The 13,851-nt window shown below is 45.3% G+C and overlaps 1 protein-coding gene across 6 annotated transcripts in view; it reads left to right on the forward strand.

The window, feature by feature from the left end:
* The window catches only part of kif26ba (kinesin family member 26Ba), a 389,427-nt gene that overhangs the window by 130,948 nt on the left and 244,628 nt on the right, over window positions 1-13,851 (forward strand). For all 6 annotated transcript variants that reach the window (XR_011355560.1, XR_011355561.1, XR_011355562.1 and 3 more), the window contains one exon: window positions 12,151-12,317. Coding sequence is in view for 2 of the 6 variants with exons in the window: in XM_069930858.1 (XP_069786959.1) it covers window positions 12,151-12,317 (167 nt within the window). In the remaining 4 variants the exon portion in view is untranslated. The remainder of the gene's footprint in view (window positions 1-12,150; window positions 12,318-13,851) is intronic.

Below are 13,851 nucleotides of genomic sequence, written 5' to 3' on the forward strand. Positions count from 1 at the left end.
ACTGGAGGCCTGGGACTGGTGGTATGCCTCAGAGATTTTTGTTGGTCATCTATATCAATGATCCAGATGATTGTGTAGCAAAATGAATCAGCAGGTTTGCAGATGACATAAAGATTGGATGTGTTGCTGAACCATCTGGAAAAATGGGCAGCAAAATGGCAGGGAATTTATTGCAGACAAGTGTGAGGTGTTGCATTTTGGAAGAACAAACCAAGAAAGAACAAACACAGTAAATGGTAGGGCACTGAGGAGTGCAGTGAAAGAGGGATCTGGGAATGCAGATATATAATTCCCTGAAAGTCCTGTTACAGGTGGATAGAGTTGTAAAGAGAGATTATGGCACATTGCCATTCATAAATTGAGTATATGAGTTAGAATGAATTTGTATAAGACATTGTTAAGGCCAAATTTGGAGTAATGTGTGGAGTTTTAGTCACCTGACTACAGGAAAGATATCAATAAAATAGAAAGAGTGCAGAGAAGATTTACTAGGATGTTGCCGGAACCTGAGGAACTGAGTTGGAGGTTAGTATTTTATTCCCTAGTGTGTAGAAGAATGAGGGGAGATTTGATCGAGGTGTACAAAATTATGATGGGTCTAGATAGAGTAAATGCAAATAGAAGGATGCTAGGTGAAAAGTTTAGGCGGAACATTAGGGGGAACTGCTTCACATGGAGTGTAGTGGGAGTGTGGAACGAGCTGCCAGCTGAATTCATGAATGCTGGCTCAATGTTAACAGTTAAGAAGAATTTGGACAGGTACATGGATGGGAGGGCTATGGAAGGCTATGGACTGGTTGGAAGTCAGTGGGACGAGGCAGAATAATTCTTTGGCACAGTCTAGAAGGACTGAAGGGAGTGATTTCTGTGCTGTAATATTCTATGATTCTATTCTAACAAGAATGAGAACATGTGGACTTGCAAAGTTAAGATGTGCTGAAGGGGATTTAGATGATGGAGGACTAGCTAGGGTTAAGTAGTGCTGGCTGGCTATGTGTTTGAAATAGTCTATTAATAGACAGTTGCTTATCTCTCCGCTAAATGAGAGTACTGTGGAGTGTGGCTGGCCTTGAATACTGATGATCCATTCTGTCTGAGGCCAGCTGCTGGAACCATTCCTGTGCACCTCCGACCTTGGCATCTGCTGAGAGATGAGATGTGCTCGCGGCCAGTGAGGATACTCTTTGCAAACGTGCGAGAGAAGCATAAAGGGGCTTAGACCTGAAATGCTAATTATCCTTTACTTCTTACAGATGCTGCATGACCTGCTGAGTTTCTCCAGCAAATTGGTGCATTGCACTACACTGTAGCATTAAATTTAAATGTAGAATACACTGCATGGCCCACAAGCCCAAGCTGCCCAAATAATTCAATTAACCTTCACCCTCCATTCATTTTTGAAGAGTGGGAGGAAACCAGAGCATCCAGAGGAAATCCATGCAGGCATGGGGAGAGTGTACGAACTCTTTACAGACAACGCCAGATTTTCCGGCGCTGTAATAGTTTTGCGCTCACCGCTGCGGTAACCATGTCGCAGACTTTCTCATTTAACTGAGGATACTCTTGCCGGCCTCTGCAACAATGCTGGTTTTCTCCTGATGCCTGAATCATCACCTTCAAAGTGGCACAGGAGCAAGGGTGGAGTCGTTGAGCTTCTTCCACCATCAGATAAAATCAGGGCTGACCTGTGACCTATCGCCATGCCATCATCACGGGTGGCACAGTTAGAGTAGTGGCAAGATTTGATAGAGGTATCCAAAATTATGAGGTGTATCGACAGAGGCTTTTTTCCACTGAGGGTGGGTGAGATACACACCAGAAAACATGGATTAAGGGTGAAAGGGGACAAGTTCAGGGGGAAACCTCTTCACACAGAGAGTGATGGGAGAGTGGAACGAGTGGCTAGATGAACTGGTAAATGCAGGCTCAATTTTGACATTTAAGAAAAATTTGGGAGGAATATGGAGGCATATGGTCCAGGTGTAGGTCAGTGGGACTGGGGAGCATGAGTTCGGCAAAAACTAGAAGGGCCAAAGGGCCTATTTCCGTACTGTAATGTTCTATGGTTTTATGATAGCACCAGTAGCCCAGGAGTGAATTCTGTGTTGTCTGTAAGGAGTTGTTGCATTATTCCTTCTGATCTGCATGGGTTTCCTTTTGGGACTCATTTCCTCCTATTTTCCAAAACGTACCAGGGTTGATAGGTTTAATGGCCGTAATTGGGTGGAACTGGTTTCATGGGACAGAAGGGTTTTCTACCATGCTGTTCCATTAAAATTTTTAAAAACGTCCCAAATTGCTTAATATCTTTTGGTTTTCAAACTAAGTTTTAAAATTGACATCAGTTCATGCCCAACCATGAACTGCCATTGTTAGAAGAGGGTTCGAAAAGCTAAGTTGTCGAATTCTCCCTGAGAAGAGTTCCCCTCGACTTGAAGCCACACCCTCTGATCTAGATTGACGGGTAAAAAAAAAATCAAACTGTTCTCTGTGACATTAAAATAGAAGAGGCCATTTGGCCTCTGGAGCCTTGTCCACCAGTCACCATGACCAGAACTGATTTTTTCTGAACACTCACTCAGATTTGAACAGTTCTCTTTCAACAGCCAGAATACTAATGGACCCACCCTCCCATGCCGGACACACTCTCTTCTCCCCCTTTATATTGGGTTTGATAACTCATACTTCCAGAGTCGAAAACATTATTAATCTCTTGAACAGACCTCCCTTTTTTTATTTTAACACTATCCCCTGCTCTTTTGCCTTTATTCTTGCACTAACTGTTGTACTAGGTGTGATAGTACAGATCTATCACCAATATATATAGTGTATATAGTTACAGTATCTAGTGCTTACAGCGATTGGCTGAGAGCTAAGCCACGCCTACTGTCTGGGCCTTAAAGGGTTGTGTCCCTAGCCAGGTCGGATCATTCTGGACTGGTCGGCCACTTGTGAAGAGCTCCCATCTTTTGCTAATAAAAGCCTTGCTTTGGATCAACAAGTCTTTGGTTCTTTCGACGAGCTCTACACTATGTATAGGTTTATTTTCTTGGATTGCATGAAAAACAAAATTTTTCACTGTGTCTTCATTCTCAATATTTCCTTGAAGCATAGACTGAGGCTATTTGGCCCATTAAGTCTAAGCAACCTCTCGGAGCGTATTCCCAACATGACTCACTGTAGCATCATCCTGCTCACATCCCCTTCACTCTCCTCTGAGGCTCCTGCCACCTGCCCACACACATGGGGCTATTCAGAGCGCTCAGGTCGTCTGCAACCCAGCCAGCTCCTTGGGATGTGGGAGAAAACTGGCACCCAGACAGTGGCTGAGGTCAGGATTGAAGCTGCATTTACTGTAGTGGCTAGTGTTACAGTGCCAGCAAACCCAGGTTTGATTCCCCTGCTATCTGTAAGGAGTTTGTCGGTTCTCCTTGTGTCTGCACGCGTTTCCTCCGGGTGCTCTGGTTTCTTCCCACCCTCCAAAACATATGGTGGCTATAGGTTAATTGGGGTGCTTTGGGTGGGAAGGGCCTGTTGCTGTGCTGTCTGTACGTATGCTGCACCACCATGACACTTCAATTTTTTGGATGGCCCAAGTCTCAGCTTTCTTCGGGGAGTTTAGTTTCCTGAAACAGCTCTGCTCTAATTTTAACACCCCATCCCTTATTTTTGGCTCCCTCCAATCTGTCTCTCCATGTATGGTAGCCAATCCTCTAATCACCTCAAAGACCATCATTAGATTGCCTCTTCTCTGTTACGCTCAAAGGGAGCTGGGTCTCGTTTATAGAAGGCAAATGAAAGCAGAAAATGATGGAAACACTTGGCAGGTTAGTTTTGTGTCTGTAGAGATGGCATCGACATTTCAGGCCTATGACCTTCCATCAGAGCTGGCCAGAGGTTAGCAATTGGGTGTGGTTTAAGGTGCAGAGATGATGGGCAAGTGGGGAGAACAAAGGAAATGTCTGAGATAGGGTTGAGGTGGAGAGAAGTTACGGGACACGTAAAAAAATTATTTACCGTATATACACGTGTAATAGTTGAATTTTGTTGACCAAATGGGGACTAACTTTTACACGATGTATGGAAAATACCAGATTTTTGGGCCAAAATAGGGGGTCGATGTTTACACAGTATCGATTATTACTCTTGTATATAAGTACAACCTGCAGTAGAAGCCGATTCCAGCCATTTAAACGCGTGCCATCCAATTACACCAAATTAACCTACAACCCTGTAAGTTTTGAAGGGTGGCAGGGATCCGGAGCACCCAGGGGAAACTCATACAGACACAGAGAGAGCATATAAGCTCCTGACAGACAGCGCCGGATTCGAATCCGATTTGCCTGTGTCGTAATAGCTGGCTGAGAGATGGCAATGAAGGCTATTTAGTGGCAGTGCATTTCTCTGAAGGAAGTGTGAACAGGAGGAAATCTTTTTATGTTTCCTCACATCAAAGAAAGGTAATTTGGCCCATTGAATGCATGCCAGTGCCCAGAGCAAACCTGTCAATCTCATTCCTTTGTACTTCCTTTTATCTATTCTTAGATTTCCATTGACATTTCCCCCCCCCACCCCCACCTCCCCTCACCCCCCACCCCACCAAAAACTGCCATTGAGGTGATTTACAGCAGCCGATTAACCTGCTAACCTGCATGTCTTTGGGATGCGGGAAGAAACTGGAGCACCCAGAGGAAGATCGCAGGGAAAATGTGCAAGCACTGCACCGGAGAGGTCAGGATTGAACCTGGGTTGCTCCCATTCTTTTGACACCCTTTAAGACTGGCTTGGAAACCTTGTATTCTCATATTTGAAACTTCTTGTTCTGACCAACACTTGTACCGTGAGGCAAACTGACTCAGTCCCTGGGGATAACCCTGCCAACGTAAAGACTCAGGAGGAGCTGCAGTGGGAGAGATGGTGATGGAGCCCGTGCCCACTCCAGGGTCACCCCAGTCTCAAGCACAGGAAGACTTACTGAGTTGAAGGAGGCTGAACTTTGAAAGATTAACCCTGCACCATTCACAGGCTCAGATCTTCACTGCCAATTGGACGTAGTCATTGCCATGATGCAGGAATCACAGCTGCCAATCTCTGCACAGCAAGATCCCACACACTGCAACATGATGATGACCTGCTTTGGTGGAGTTGATTAAGGGGTTACTGGGCACTTGAGGCTTAACACTGGCATCATCGATTCTTAAAATCTCATCGGGCTGTTAGCCTGGTTCATGTTCCGAAAGTTCGTGCAGCGGGATTTGAACTGGCGACCTTTTGGCTCAGGGATAAGAGTGCTGCTCACTGAGGCATGGTGAACCTTAGTTTTCTATCTGAGAGGATATGCCATCACACTGTCACCTCCGCCCAGGACGGTTATCACCGGAAAACAGGGTTTGCCTGCCTTTAGTTCACTTCTGTTCTAACTTTCTAGTACTAGACATGAGACCTAATTTTTGACGAGATGTTTGGCATTGCGGATGAGAAGAATGTGGCAGGTATGATTTCAAACACCCAAAAACATCCTTGATGCTAGAAGGAAACAGAACTCCAGGGAGTTACTTTAAAACTGTTTGATATTCTGGGCTTCCCCATTGAATTGCATGTGTATATTTTTGCGAGCAAAGGTGTGACCATGTGTCCGTGGAGATGATGCCCCTTGCACACTAGTATGGCTGTGTTATTTGGCGGCTCTGGTATCTGTGTGATGTTGCAGGAGGTGCTGACCCCATTGTGAGGGCCCAGGTGCATTAACTGTGGATGAAACACCACAGACATGGTTCCCCTATCCTCTGCCTGCCAGTCGTTACTCAGGAGCTGGAACTGGTTCCATGTTCTGTACGGTTTTGATGCATCAGGCGAGTTGTTGTCAGATCTCAAGCTTAAAATCAAGGAGGGGGGGGGGTTTCCCACATCCCTTTGTAACCATGGAAACTGGCTGTCATGGAAACTGGCCCTTCATAGCACCAATGCTGTGCTCCCCTTCACTAGTCATACAACACAGAACAGGCCCTTCAGCCCAATTTGTCTATGTTGGCATTCTGTGCTAGGCTTATTTGCCTAAATTTGGTTCATAATCCTATCAATATATCTGTCCAAATGTCTTTTGAACATTGTTATGGTACCTGCTTCTATTTCTTCTGAGTGTAAAAGTTACCCATCAGGTCCCTTGTAAATCTCTCCCCTCTCACCTTAAACCAATGCACTCCAGTTCTGGAATTGTCTATCCTGTGGAAACAACTGTGAGCATTCACTTTATCCACACTCCTCATGATTCTATATAATCCTTGGACACTCCAGAGAATAAAGTCCCAGCCTATACTGTCTCCACTCAAATGCTCCAGTGCCAGGCAACAACCAGGTGAACCTCTTCTGCACCATTTCCAACTCACTGATATCCTTCCTACTGATGGGCAACCAGTCAGGATGCAGTACTCCAAGTGAGGTCTCACCATTAATGCCAACTTTATTCTCCCCACATTCCTATCAACAACTTCCCCACACCTCTATGTTCTTCTTCCAAGTGCACTGCAAAGTCCATGGAAGGACAGATAGTGAGGTGCCTCCTGTGAGAAATAATGCCTTCAACTGTGAAGGACACAACTGACAACACACCAGAAGGTTCTGTCTAGAGTAACTTCTCCAATCACATGAAATATCCCTTCTGGAAGAGTACTCTAGATTTATCTTATAGTTACAGAATGAAACAAACAATAAACCATCAAATTAAGGGCTTTCATATTGACTTGTTAGACACTTGAATCTTCAAGAATTTGCTGGGTGCCAGGCCTTAATAGCTTTGTGTTGACAAAGCTGTTCAGCTCATGTTAAGATCCCATCATTAACTCCTGTCTCACGACAGAGTGAACAAGTGTGAAATAGCTGTCCACACTGGGTGGAGTGGACAAGTGTGACAATAGCCATCCACACTGGACAGAGTGGACAAGTGTGACAATAGCCATCTACACTGGGTGGAGTTGACAAATGTGACAATAGCCATCCACACTGGGTGGAATGGACAAGTGTGACAATAGCCATCTACACTGGGTGGAATGGACAAGTGTGACAATAGCCGTCCACACTGGGTGGAGTGGACATGTGTGACAATAGCCATCCACACTGAGTGGAGTGGACAAGTGTGACAATAGCCGTCCACTCTGGGTGGAGTGGACAAGTGTGACAATAGTCGTCTACACTGGGTGGAGTGGACAAGTGTGACAATAGCTGTCTACACTGGGTGGAGTGGACAAGTGTGACAATACTGTGCATGCTGGCAGAGAGGAAGACCAGTGTGCCTCACTTGCCTTAAATTCCCCCTCTGGGCTTCCTTTCCCAGCATGCTCCATGGTACCAAACATCAGAATGACAGGCCTCTCTGTATTGCTTGGGCACTCGGAAAGCAGCAGCACACAATTATTCCTCTTATTTAGCTCACCATCCAGTTGAAAGTATTTTAAACAAATCCAGACTCACATAAGCGGAGTCCTGCTCCAGGAGCATGTTTACTTGCTGACTTTCACAATTAGGGTTGAGTATTTATGCTCACTGTTGACAGGAAGAAACATAGTTGGAGACCTCAGGAATGTTTGTAAGAAAATCTCAGTCACTGAGGAACTTTAATGAGCTGAACCTATTGGAAAAGCCCTTGAGTGGGAGCCACAGGCCATAGAGAAAGCAATAGGCAGCAGGAGCAACCCTCCCAGGAGCCTGGCAGACTGAGGCTGGGGTGAACCTAAACATGACCCTGCCTCATATGTTCATGCTCCCTGTCTCTCCAAACAAGTATCTGAAGTCTCTTGAGGTTTCTATCTCTGATTTCTTTTACTCCTTACTAATGACTCCAGAGAGGGAAAACAAAAGGTGAATGATCCAGTGATCATTGGGGGATCAGAAGTGGAGAGGGTGAGCAAATTTATGTTCTTGGGAGTCACTATCTCGGAGGATCTTTCCTGGACCCAACACACTAATGGCATCATGAAGAAAGCACGTCAGCGCCACTACGTCCTCATGAGTTTGCAGAGATTTGGAATGAAATCAGAAACCCTGGCAAATTTCTACAGATGTGTGGTGGAAAGTGTGCTGACCAGCTGCATCATGTTCTGGTATGGGGATACCAATACCCCTGAGTGTAAACCCCTGCAAAAGGTAGTGGACATCACAGGAAAAATCCTCCCCACCATCAAGAGCATCTATAGGGAATGCTGCCATCAGAGAGCTGCAGCAATCACTGAGGATCCACACCACCCAGCACACGCTCTGTTCTCACTGCAACCATCAGGAAAGAGGTGTAGGTGCCACAAGACTCACACAACCAGGTTCACGAACAGCTGCTCCCCCTCCACCATTAGACTCCTCAACAACAAACTCAATCAGAGACTCGTTGAAGGACTCTTACTTGTGCACTTTATTGCTTTTTCTTTGCGCAGTCCATTTGTTTACCTTTCTTTATTTGTTTACATGTGAACGTTGAGTACATTTTTTTTGTGCCTCCAATAAGTGGTAAGTCAGCCTGGCCTGTAGGAAAAAGAATCTCAGGGTTGTATGTGATGTCATATACGTAATCTGACAAGAAATCTGAGATCTGGATGCTCCATTGCGGTTTCTTCGGTCAGCTAGCTAGGACACTCACTCTCTACTCCATTGATGTATCAAATTAGTGTAACCCCAACCCACCCCTCCCTCCAGGACAGGACTCCTCTCTCTGTCTCCACCGTGGGAGCAATGATGGGCATCTTCACTCACACGGCAAATAGCACAGATTGAGAAATCCTTTCACTAGGAAATGATAAGATGAGCAGAAGATTTTGTACAAAGTGAAGGGAGAAAGGTTTAGAGGAGACATCGGGGGTACTATTTTTATAGAGTTGTGAATGCCTGGAATGCATTGATGGGTGGGGGTGGGGGCACGGGCAGTGAAGGCTGGAACAATAGGGGGATTTAAGAGACAGACACAAGGATAAAAGATTAATAGAGGGTTATAAGCTGGGGAGGGTTTCTTTTTTTTGGTAGAAATATATGTGTCTGCACAACATCGTGTGCTGAAGTACCTGTAATGTGCTCTATGTTCTATGATTGGCCAATGCACAGGTGGCTTCAGCTGCAGTGTAATCCAGGTGTTAGCCATCTGACCTGGTTAAAACACAGGGTGTGATACGAACAGACCTGGGGGAACTTGCTGAGTGTCTCTTCTCAAAGCGGCGATCAGACATTCACACACATCAAGGCCCCCTCAAGTTCCTCATTGCACCGACCGATTCGAATGTCTGAGGAACATACCCGGTGGGTGGATCTCCTAAATGGTGCCACAAGCTCTTAACATAAGCACTGGGCCACGTAATCATACCACAAGCTACGGATGCATCATCTTCAAACTGGTTTAGTCTTTACCAAGAGTTACATTGAGAAAATATTCATTGCTGGAGGAATATTTACATGAAATTGCAGGTTTTCTTTTAGCCAGATCAATTGAGGGTTAAATTTTGAGGAGCGGTAGAACCATTGTCATTCCATAGGGACTTTGGCCCACTTGAGTCCAGACTCTCCGGCAGTTTGTTTTTCATTCTAGATTCCAGCATCTGCCATCTATTTTGTGGCCCATTTTTTTCTTATTCTCTCCACTTCCGTATCAATTTCCCCCCCCCTCCCCCCACCACATGGACTTGCACACTCGAGGGAATTTACAGCACCCAGTTAACATATCAACTCACAAGTCTTTGGGGTGTGGGAGGAACCCAGAATAAGTTCATGGGGAGGAAGCATGAAGGTCAGGATCGAACCTGTGTCACAGGAGCTGTGAGGCATCAGCTCCACTGGCTGAATGAAAAGTCACAGAAATGGTGGTGAAACTCAGCAGGTCAAACAGTGCCTTTATGTAGCAAAGGTAAAGCTACATCCCCAACGTTTTGGGCTGGAGCCCGTCATCAAGCTCCACTGGCTGATCTGTGCCACTGTGCCATAGTTGTACCTTGGTTTAACAAATCAGTTAAACGGGAGTGTGCAGATGCTGTGATTGTAGAGCCATACACAAAAGTGCTGGTGATACTCAGCTCATCACTCAATGTCTAGGCCAGTGGTTCTCATCCTTTTTCTTTCCACTCACATACCATTTTAAGTATTCCCTATGCCATAGGTGCTCTGTGATTAGTAAGGGATTGCCTAAAGTGGTATGTGGGTGGAAAGAAAGAGTTTGAAAACCACTGTTTTAATCATCCCTAATTGACTTGATATGTGCACCGTTTCAGAACTTCAGAGGAAATGGGCCAATGACAATTTTTCTCGCGTAAAATATTTCAGTAACAATTGGGTCTTGAGCAGTGGTTCTCAACCTTCCCTTCCCACCCACGTCCCATCTTAAGCCATCCCTTACTAATCACAGAGCACCGATGGCATGGGGATGACTTAAAGTGGGACGTGGGTAGGAAGGGAAGGTTGAGAACCATTGGTCCTTAGGAAGCAAACTTACCCTGACAAAAGGCTCAGGCCCGAAGTGTTGGTTACTCTTTTCTCCTATGTGCTACGAGACCTATTATGTTCCTCCAGCAATTATATTCATTGCTTAACGAGGGGCGGCACGGTTAGCGTAGCAGTCAGTGCAACACGGTTACAGTGCCGGTGACCCGGGTTCGAACCTGGTCCTGTCTGTAAAGAGTTTGTACATTTTCCTAATGTCTGAGTGAGATTCCTCCTGATGTTCCAGTTTTCTCCCACCCTTCAAAACATTCAGGGGTTGTAATTGGGGTATCTGGGTGGCAGAAGGGCTTGTTATTGTGCTGTAGGCCTAAATTTTAAATTCTAGCAAATTCAAATTCTAGAAAGTCAGCTGATCAAATGGTATCTCCACTTTGCCTTCATGTATTATCTCAATGCCGTTTCATCTTATGTCGAGGCTCAAACTCACGTTTTGACTGTGATTGGAGAGGAGTCTCAGAATTGCTGTGTAAACCCATTGATTTTTTTAGATTGGATTTCAGGTTTATTGTTAAGAGTACATACATGACATACAACCCTGAGATTCTTTTTCCCTCAGGCGAGGCAGAATTACAACTTATTGCTTGTGCAAAAAAAATGTACTCAATGAACATATGTAAACAATTAAAGAAATGTAAACAAACTGACTGCAATGCCGAGAGAAAAAAATCAATAAAGTGCAAAATTAAGAGTCCTTAAATGAGTCAGTGATTGAGTTTGTTATTGAGGAGTCGGATGGTGGAGGGGTAGCAGCTGTGGCCGGACCTGGTGGTGCGAATCTTGTGACACATATCTCTTTCCTAATGGTAGCAGCGAATACAGAGTGGGCTGAGTGGTGTGATCACTGCTGCTCTCTGACGGCAGCTTTCCCTGAAGATGTTCTTGATGGTGGGGAGGGTTTTGCCTGTGATGCCCTGGGCTGTGTCCACTATCTTTTGCAGGGCTTTATGCTCAGATGGTATTCGCGCCCCCAAACTAGGCCGTGATGCAGCTGACCCGCATACTTTTCTCCACACATCTATAGAAATTTTCCAGTGTTTCCGATCTCATACTAAACTTTTGCAAACTTCTGAAATTACTCAAGCAAGGGAACTGCCTCACTCTGTCCAGAACAACGTGCACCTTGTAGGCAGAGAACAGGCACCTCCCTCTCACCACAAGTGTTGGAATTCTGTGGCGTAACCAGGGCAGCATAGTTGTGCAGCTAGCAGAACCATTGCCTCACTGCTCCAGTGGCCTGGTTTCAATCTTAACCTTTGGTGCTGTCTGGGTGGAGTTTGCACATTCTCCCTGTGACAATGTGGGTTTCTCTGCAGGGCCCAGTTTCTTCCCACAATCCAAAGCCTTGTGGTTTGGTAGGTTAATTAGCTATTGTAAAATGCTCCTCGTTTGTAAGGGAGAGGTAGAATGTGGGAAGATTTGCTGAGATAGTGGGGAGAATAAAGAATAGGATTGGTGTAAATGTGCGGTTGATGGTCCATACAAATGTTGCAATCTCATGATGACTCTGACTGTGCAATGAGGATAAAAACAGAAAAAGATGACAAATTTACAAGCCTGGCATCTTGAAAATGATCCGAAAGTTTCTACTGATCTTCAATCGGTTTGAAATTTGCTCAGGAATCCTGACTGATTTGGAATGGTCTCCGGGAGGATCTGGTTTAACCCGTGCCTTTTGTTCCATTGTAGATATCCCAGCTGATGTCTGAGAACTGCCGAGAAGGATTGACCGAGGCCGTCCTGAACCGCTACAACTCAGACAAGCCGTCGGTCTACAGCTTCCCGAGCTCCCAGGGCACCTATGTGACGAGCGTGGCTTCAAGTGGGACCTCAGCAGCAGCCTCGTTCTTTGTCAGGTAAGACTCTCCTTTTGTGACCACTGTGGCTGAGATTGAGTGAGAAGAAACTCAGCTGGGGTTCTGTGTTGACAGAAATGTTGTGTGGCTATGGTAGCTCGTGTGGGCATTGGACCAGAAGACAATGCAGAGGATCATCAGAGGTCTCCCTTTCCTCTATTGAAGACATTTACTAGGAATGTTGCTTAAATAGGGCTCAAAGAATCACTGAGGACTCTTTCCATCCAGGCCACAGTATCTTTGGCCCATTACCTTCAGGAAGGATGTACAGGAGCATTAAAATCAGGGCTGCCAGACTGGAAAATAGCTTCTTCCCGCAGGCTGTGAGATTGATGAATGGTATCCTGTAGCCAAGTGAATTATTCCAAAATATTTTGTATCTATTTTAGATGTATATGTGATTATTATGTGTTGCATATTGTATGTGTATGTGTGTGCACCACTCTTTCATCTGGTGTAGTCAAATGATAATAAACTAATGAACTTGAAATGAAACCTTTCCTGTAGCCAACAGGGCTAAAACCCTGAAAGGTGATGGGCGTACACAGTAGGTCACCTGCAGAGAGAGGAACAGGACAACGCTTCATCAGAACTGGTCTTAAAATAGGATTCATCAGGAAGCACGTAGGAGCAATGTGAGACTGTTGTGATACATAGACTGAAATGGCCCAATCTCCCATCTCCAGCCTTTGACCAGATCCCTCACCCATAACTGGCCTCAGCACCTATTGAAGAAGGGGAAAATATGTCCAGCTTTTTGGAGCATAATTCCAACCTGGAGTGTTCCTGCTAGGGAGCTGTGCACTTGGAATCTATGAGACGCCCTTCTTGGTTGAATATCCTGTCAACCTCCACTGCCCAAACCCACGTAGAAGGAGCATTGGCCCAGATATTTGTAGCTGGGAGTTTACTTCAGGATGACATCCCCTCTTATGTTTGATGGCTCTTGGACTGTAATCCTTGGAGTTCAGAAGAATGAGAGGGGACCTCACAGAAGCATTTTGAATGTTGAAAGGCCTGACAGAGTAGATGTGACAACATTGTTTCCCATCACAGGGGAATCTAGGACAAGAGAGTGCAACTTCAGGATTGAAGGGTGCCCATTTAGAGGAATTTCTTTAGCCAGAGGGTAGTGAACCTCTGGAATTTGCTACCACAGGTAGCTGAGAAGGCCAAGTCATTAGGTGTGTTTATGGCAGTGATTGATAGGTATCTGAATAGTCAAATGTTTTGGGGAGAGGGCAGGGAAGTTGGGCTGAGTGGGAGAATGGAAGTGAAACAGTGAAGCAGACACGATGGGCTGAATGACCTAGTTCTGCTCCTATATTTTACGCTGTTACAGAGCATCCGTTTCGGTTTCTGTTTTAATCATGGATGATTCTAGGCTGAGATGGGACTCAGAACAAGCAAAGAAGGGAGGAGCACAAGAGCAGTCCCCGACCTTACCTTAATAAAGAATTAAATCAGAGCAATTCATTGATCTTGTGTATCTACTTACTACCAAGTGCAAATGCCTCTTCCATAAAACAGTCCA

The sequence above is a fragment of the Narcine bancroftii genome, chromosome 4 (assembly GCF_036971445.1).
Source record: "Narcine bancroftii isolate sNarBan1 chromosome 4, sNarBan1.hap1, whole genome shotgun sequence".
Lineage (NCBI taxonomy): Eukaryota > Metazoa > Chordata > Chondrichthyes > Torpediniformes > Narcinidae > Narcine > Narcine bancroftii.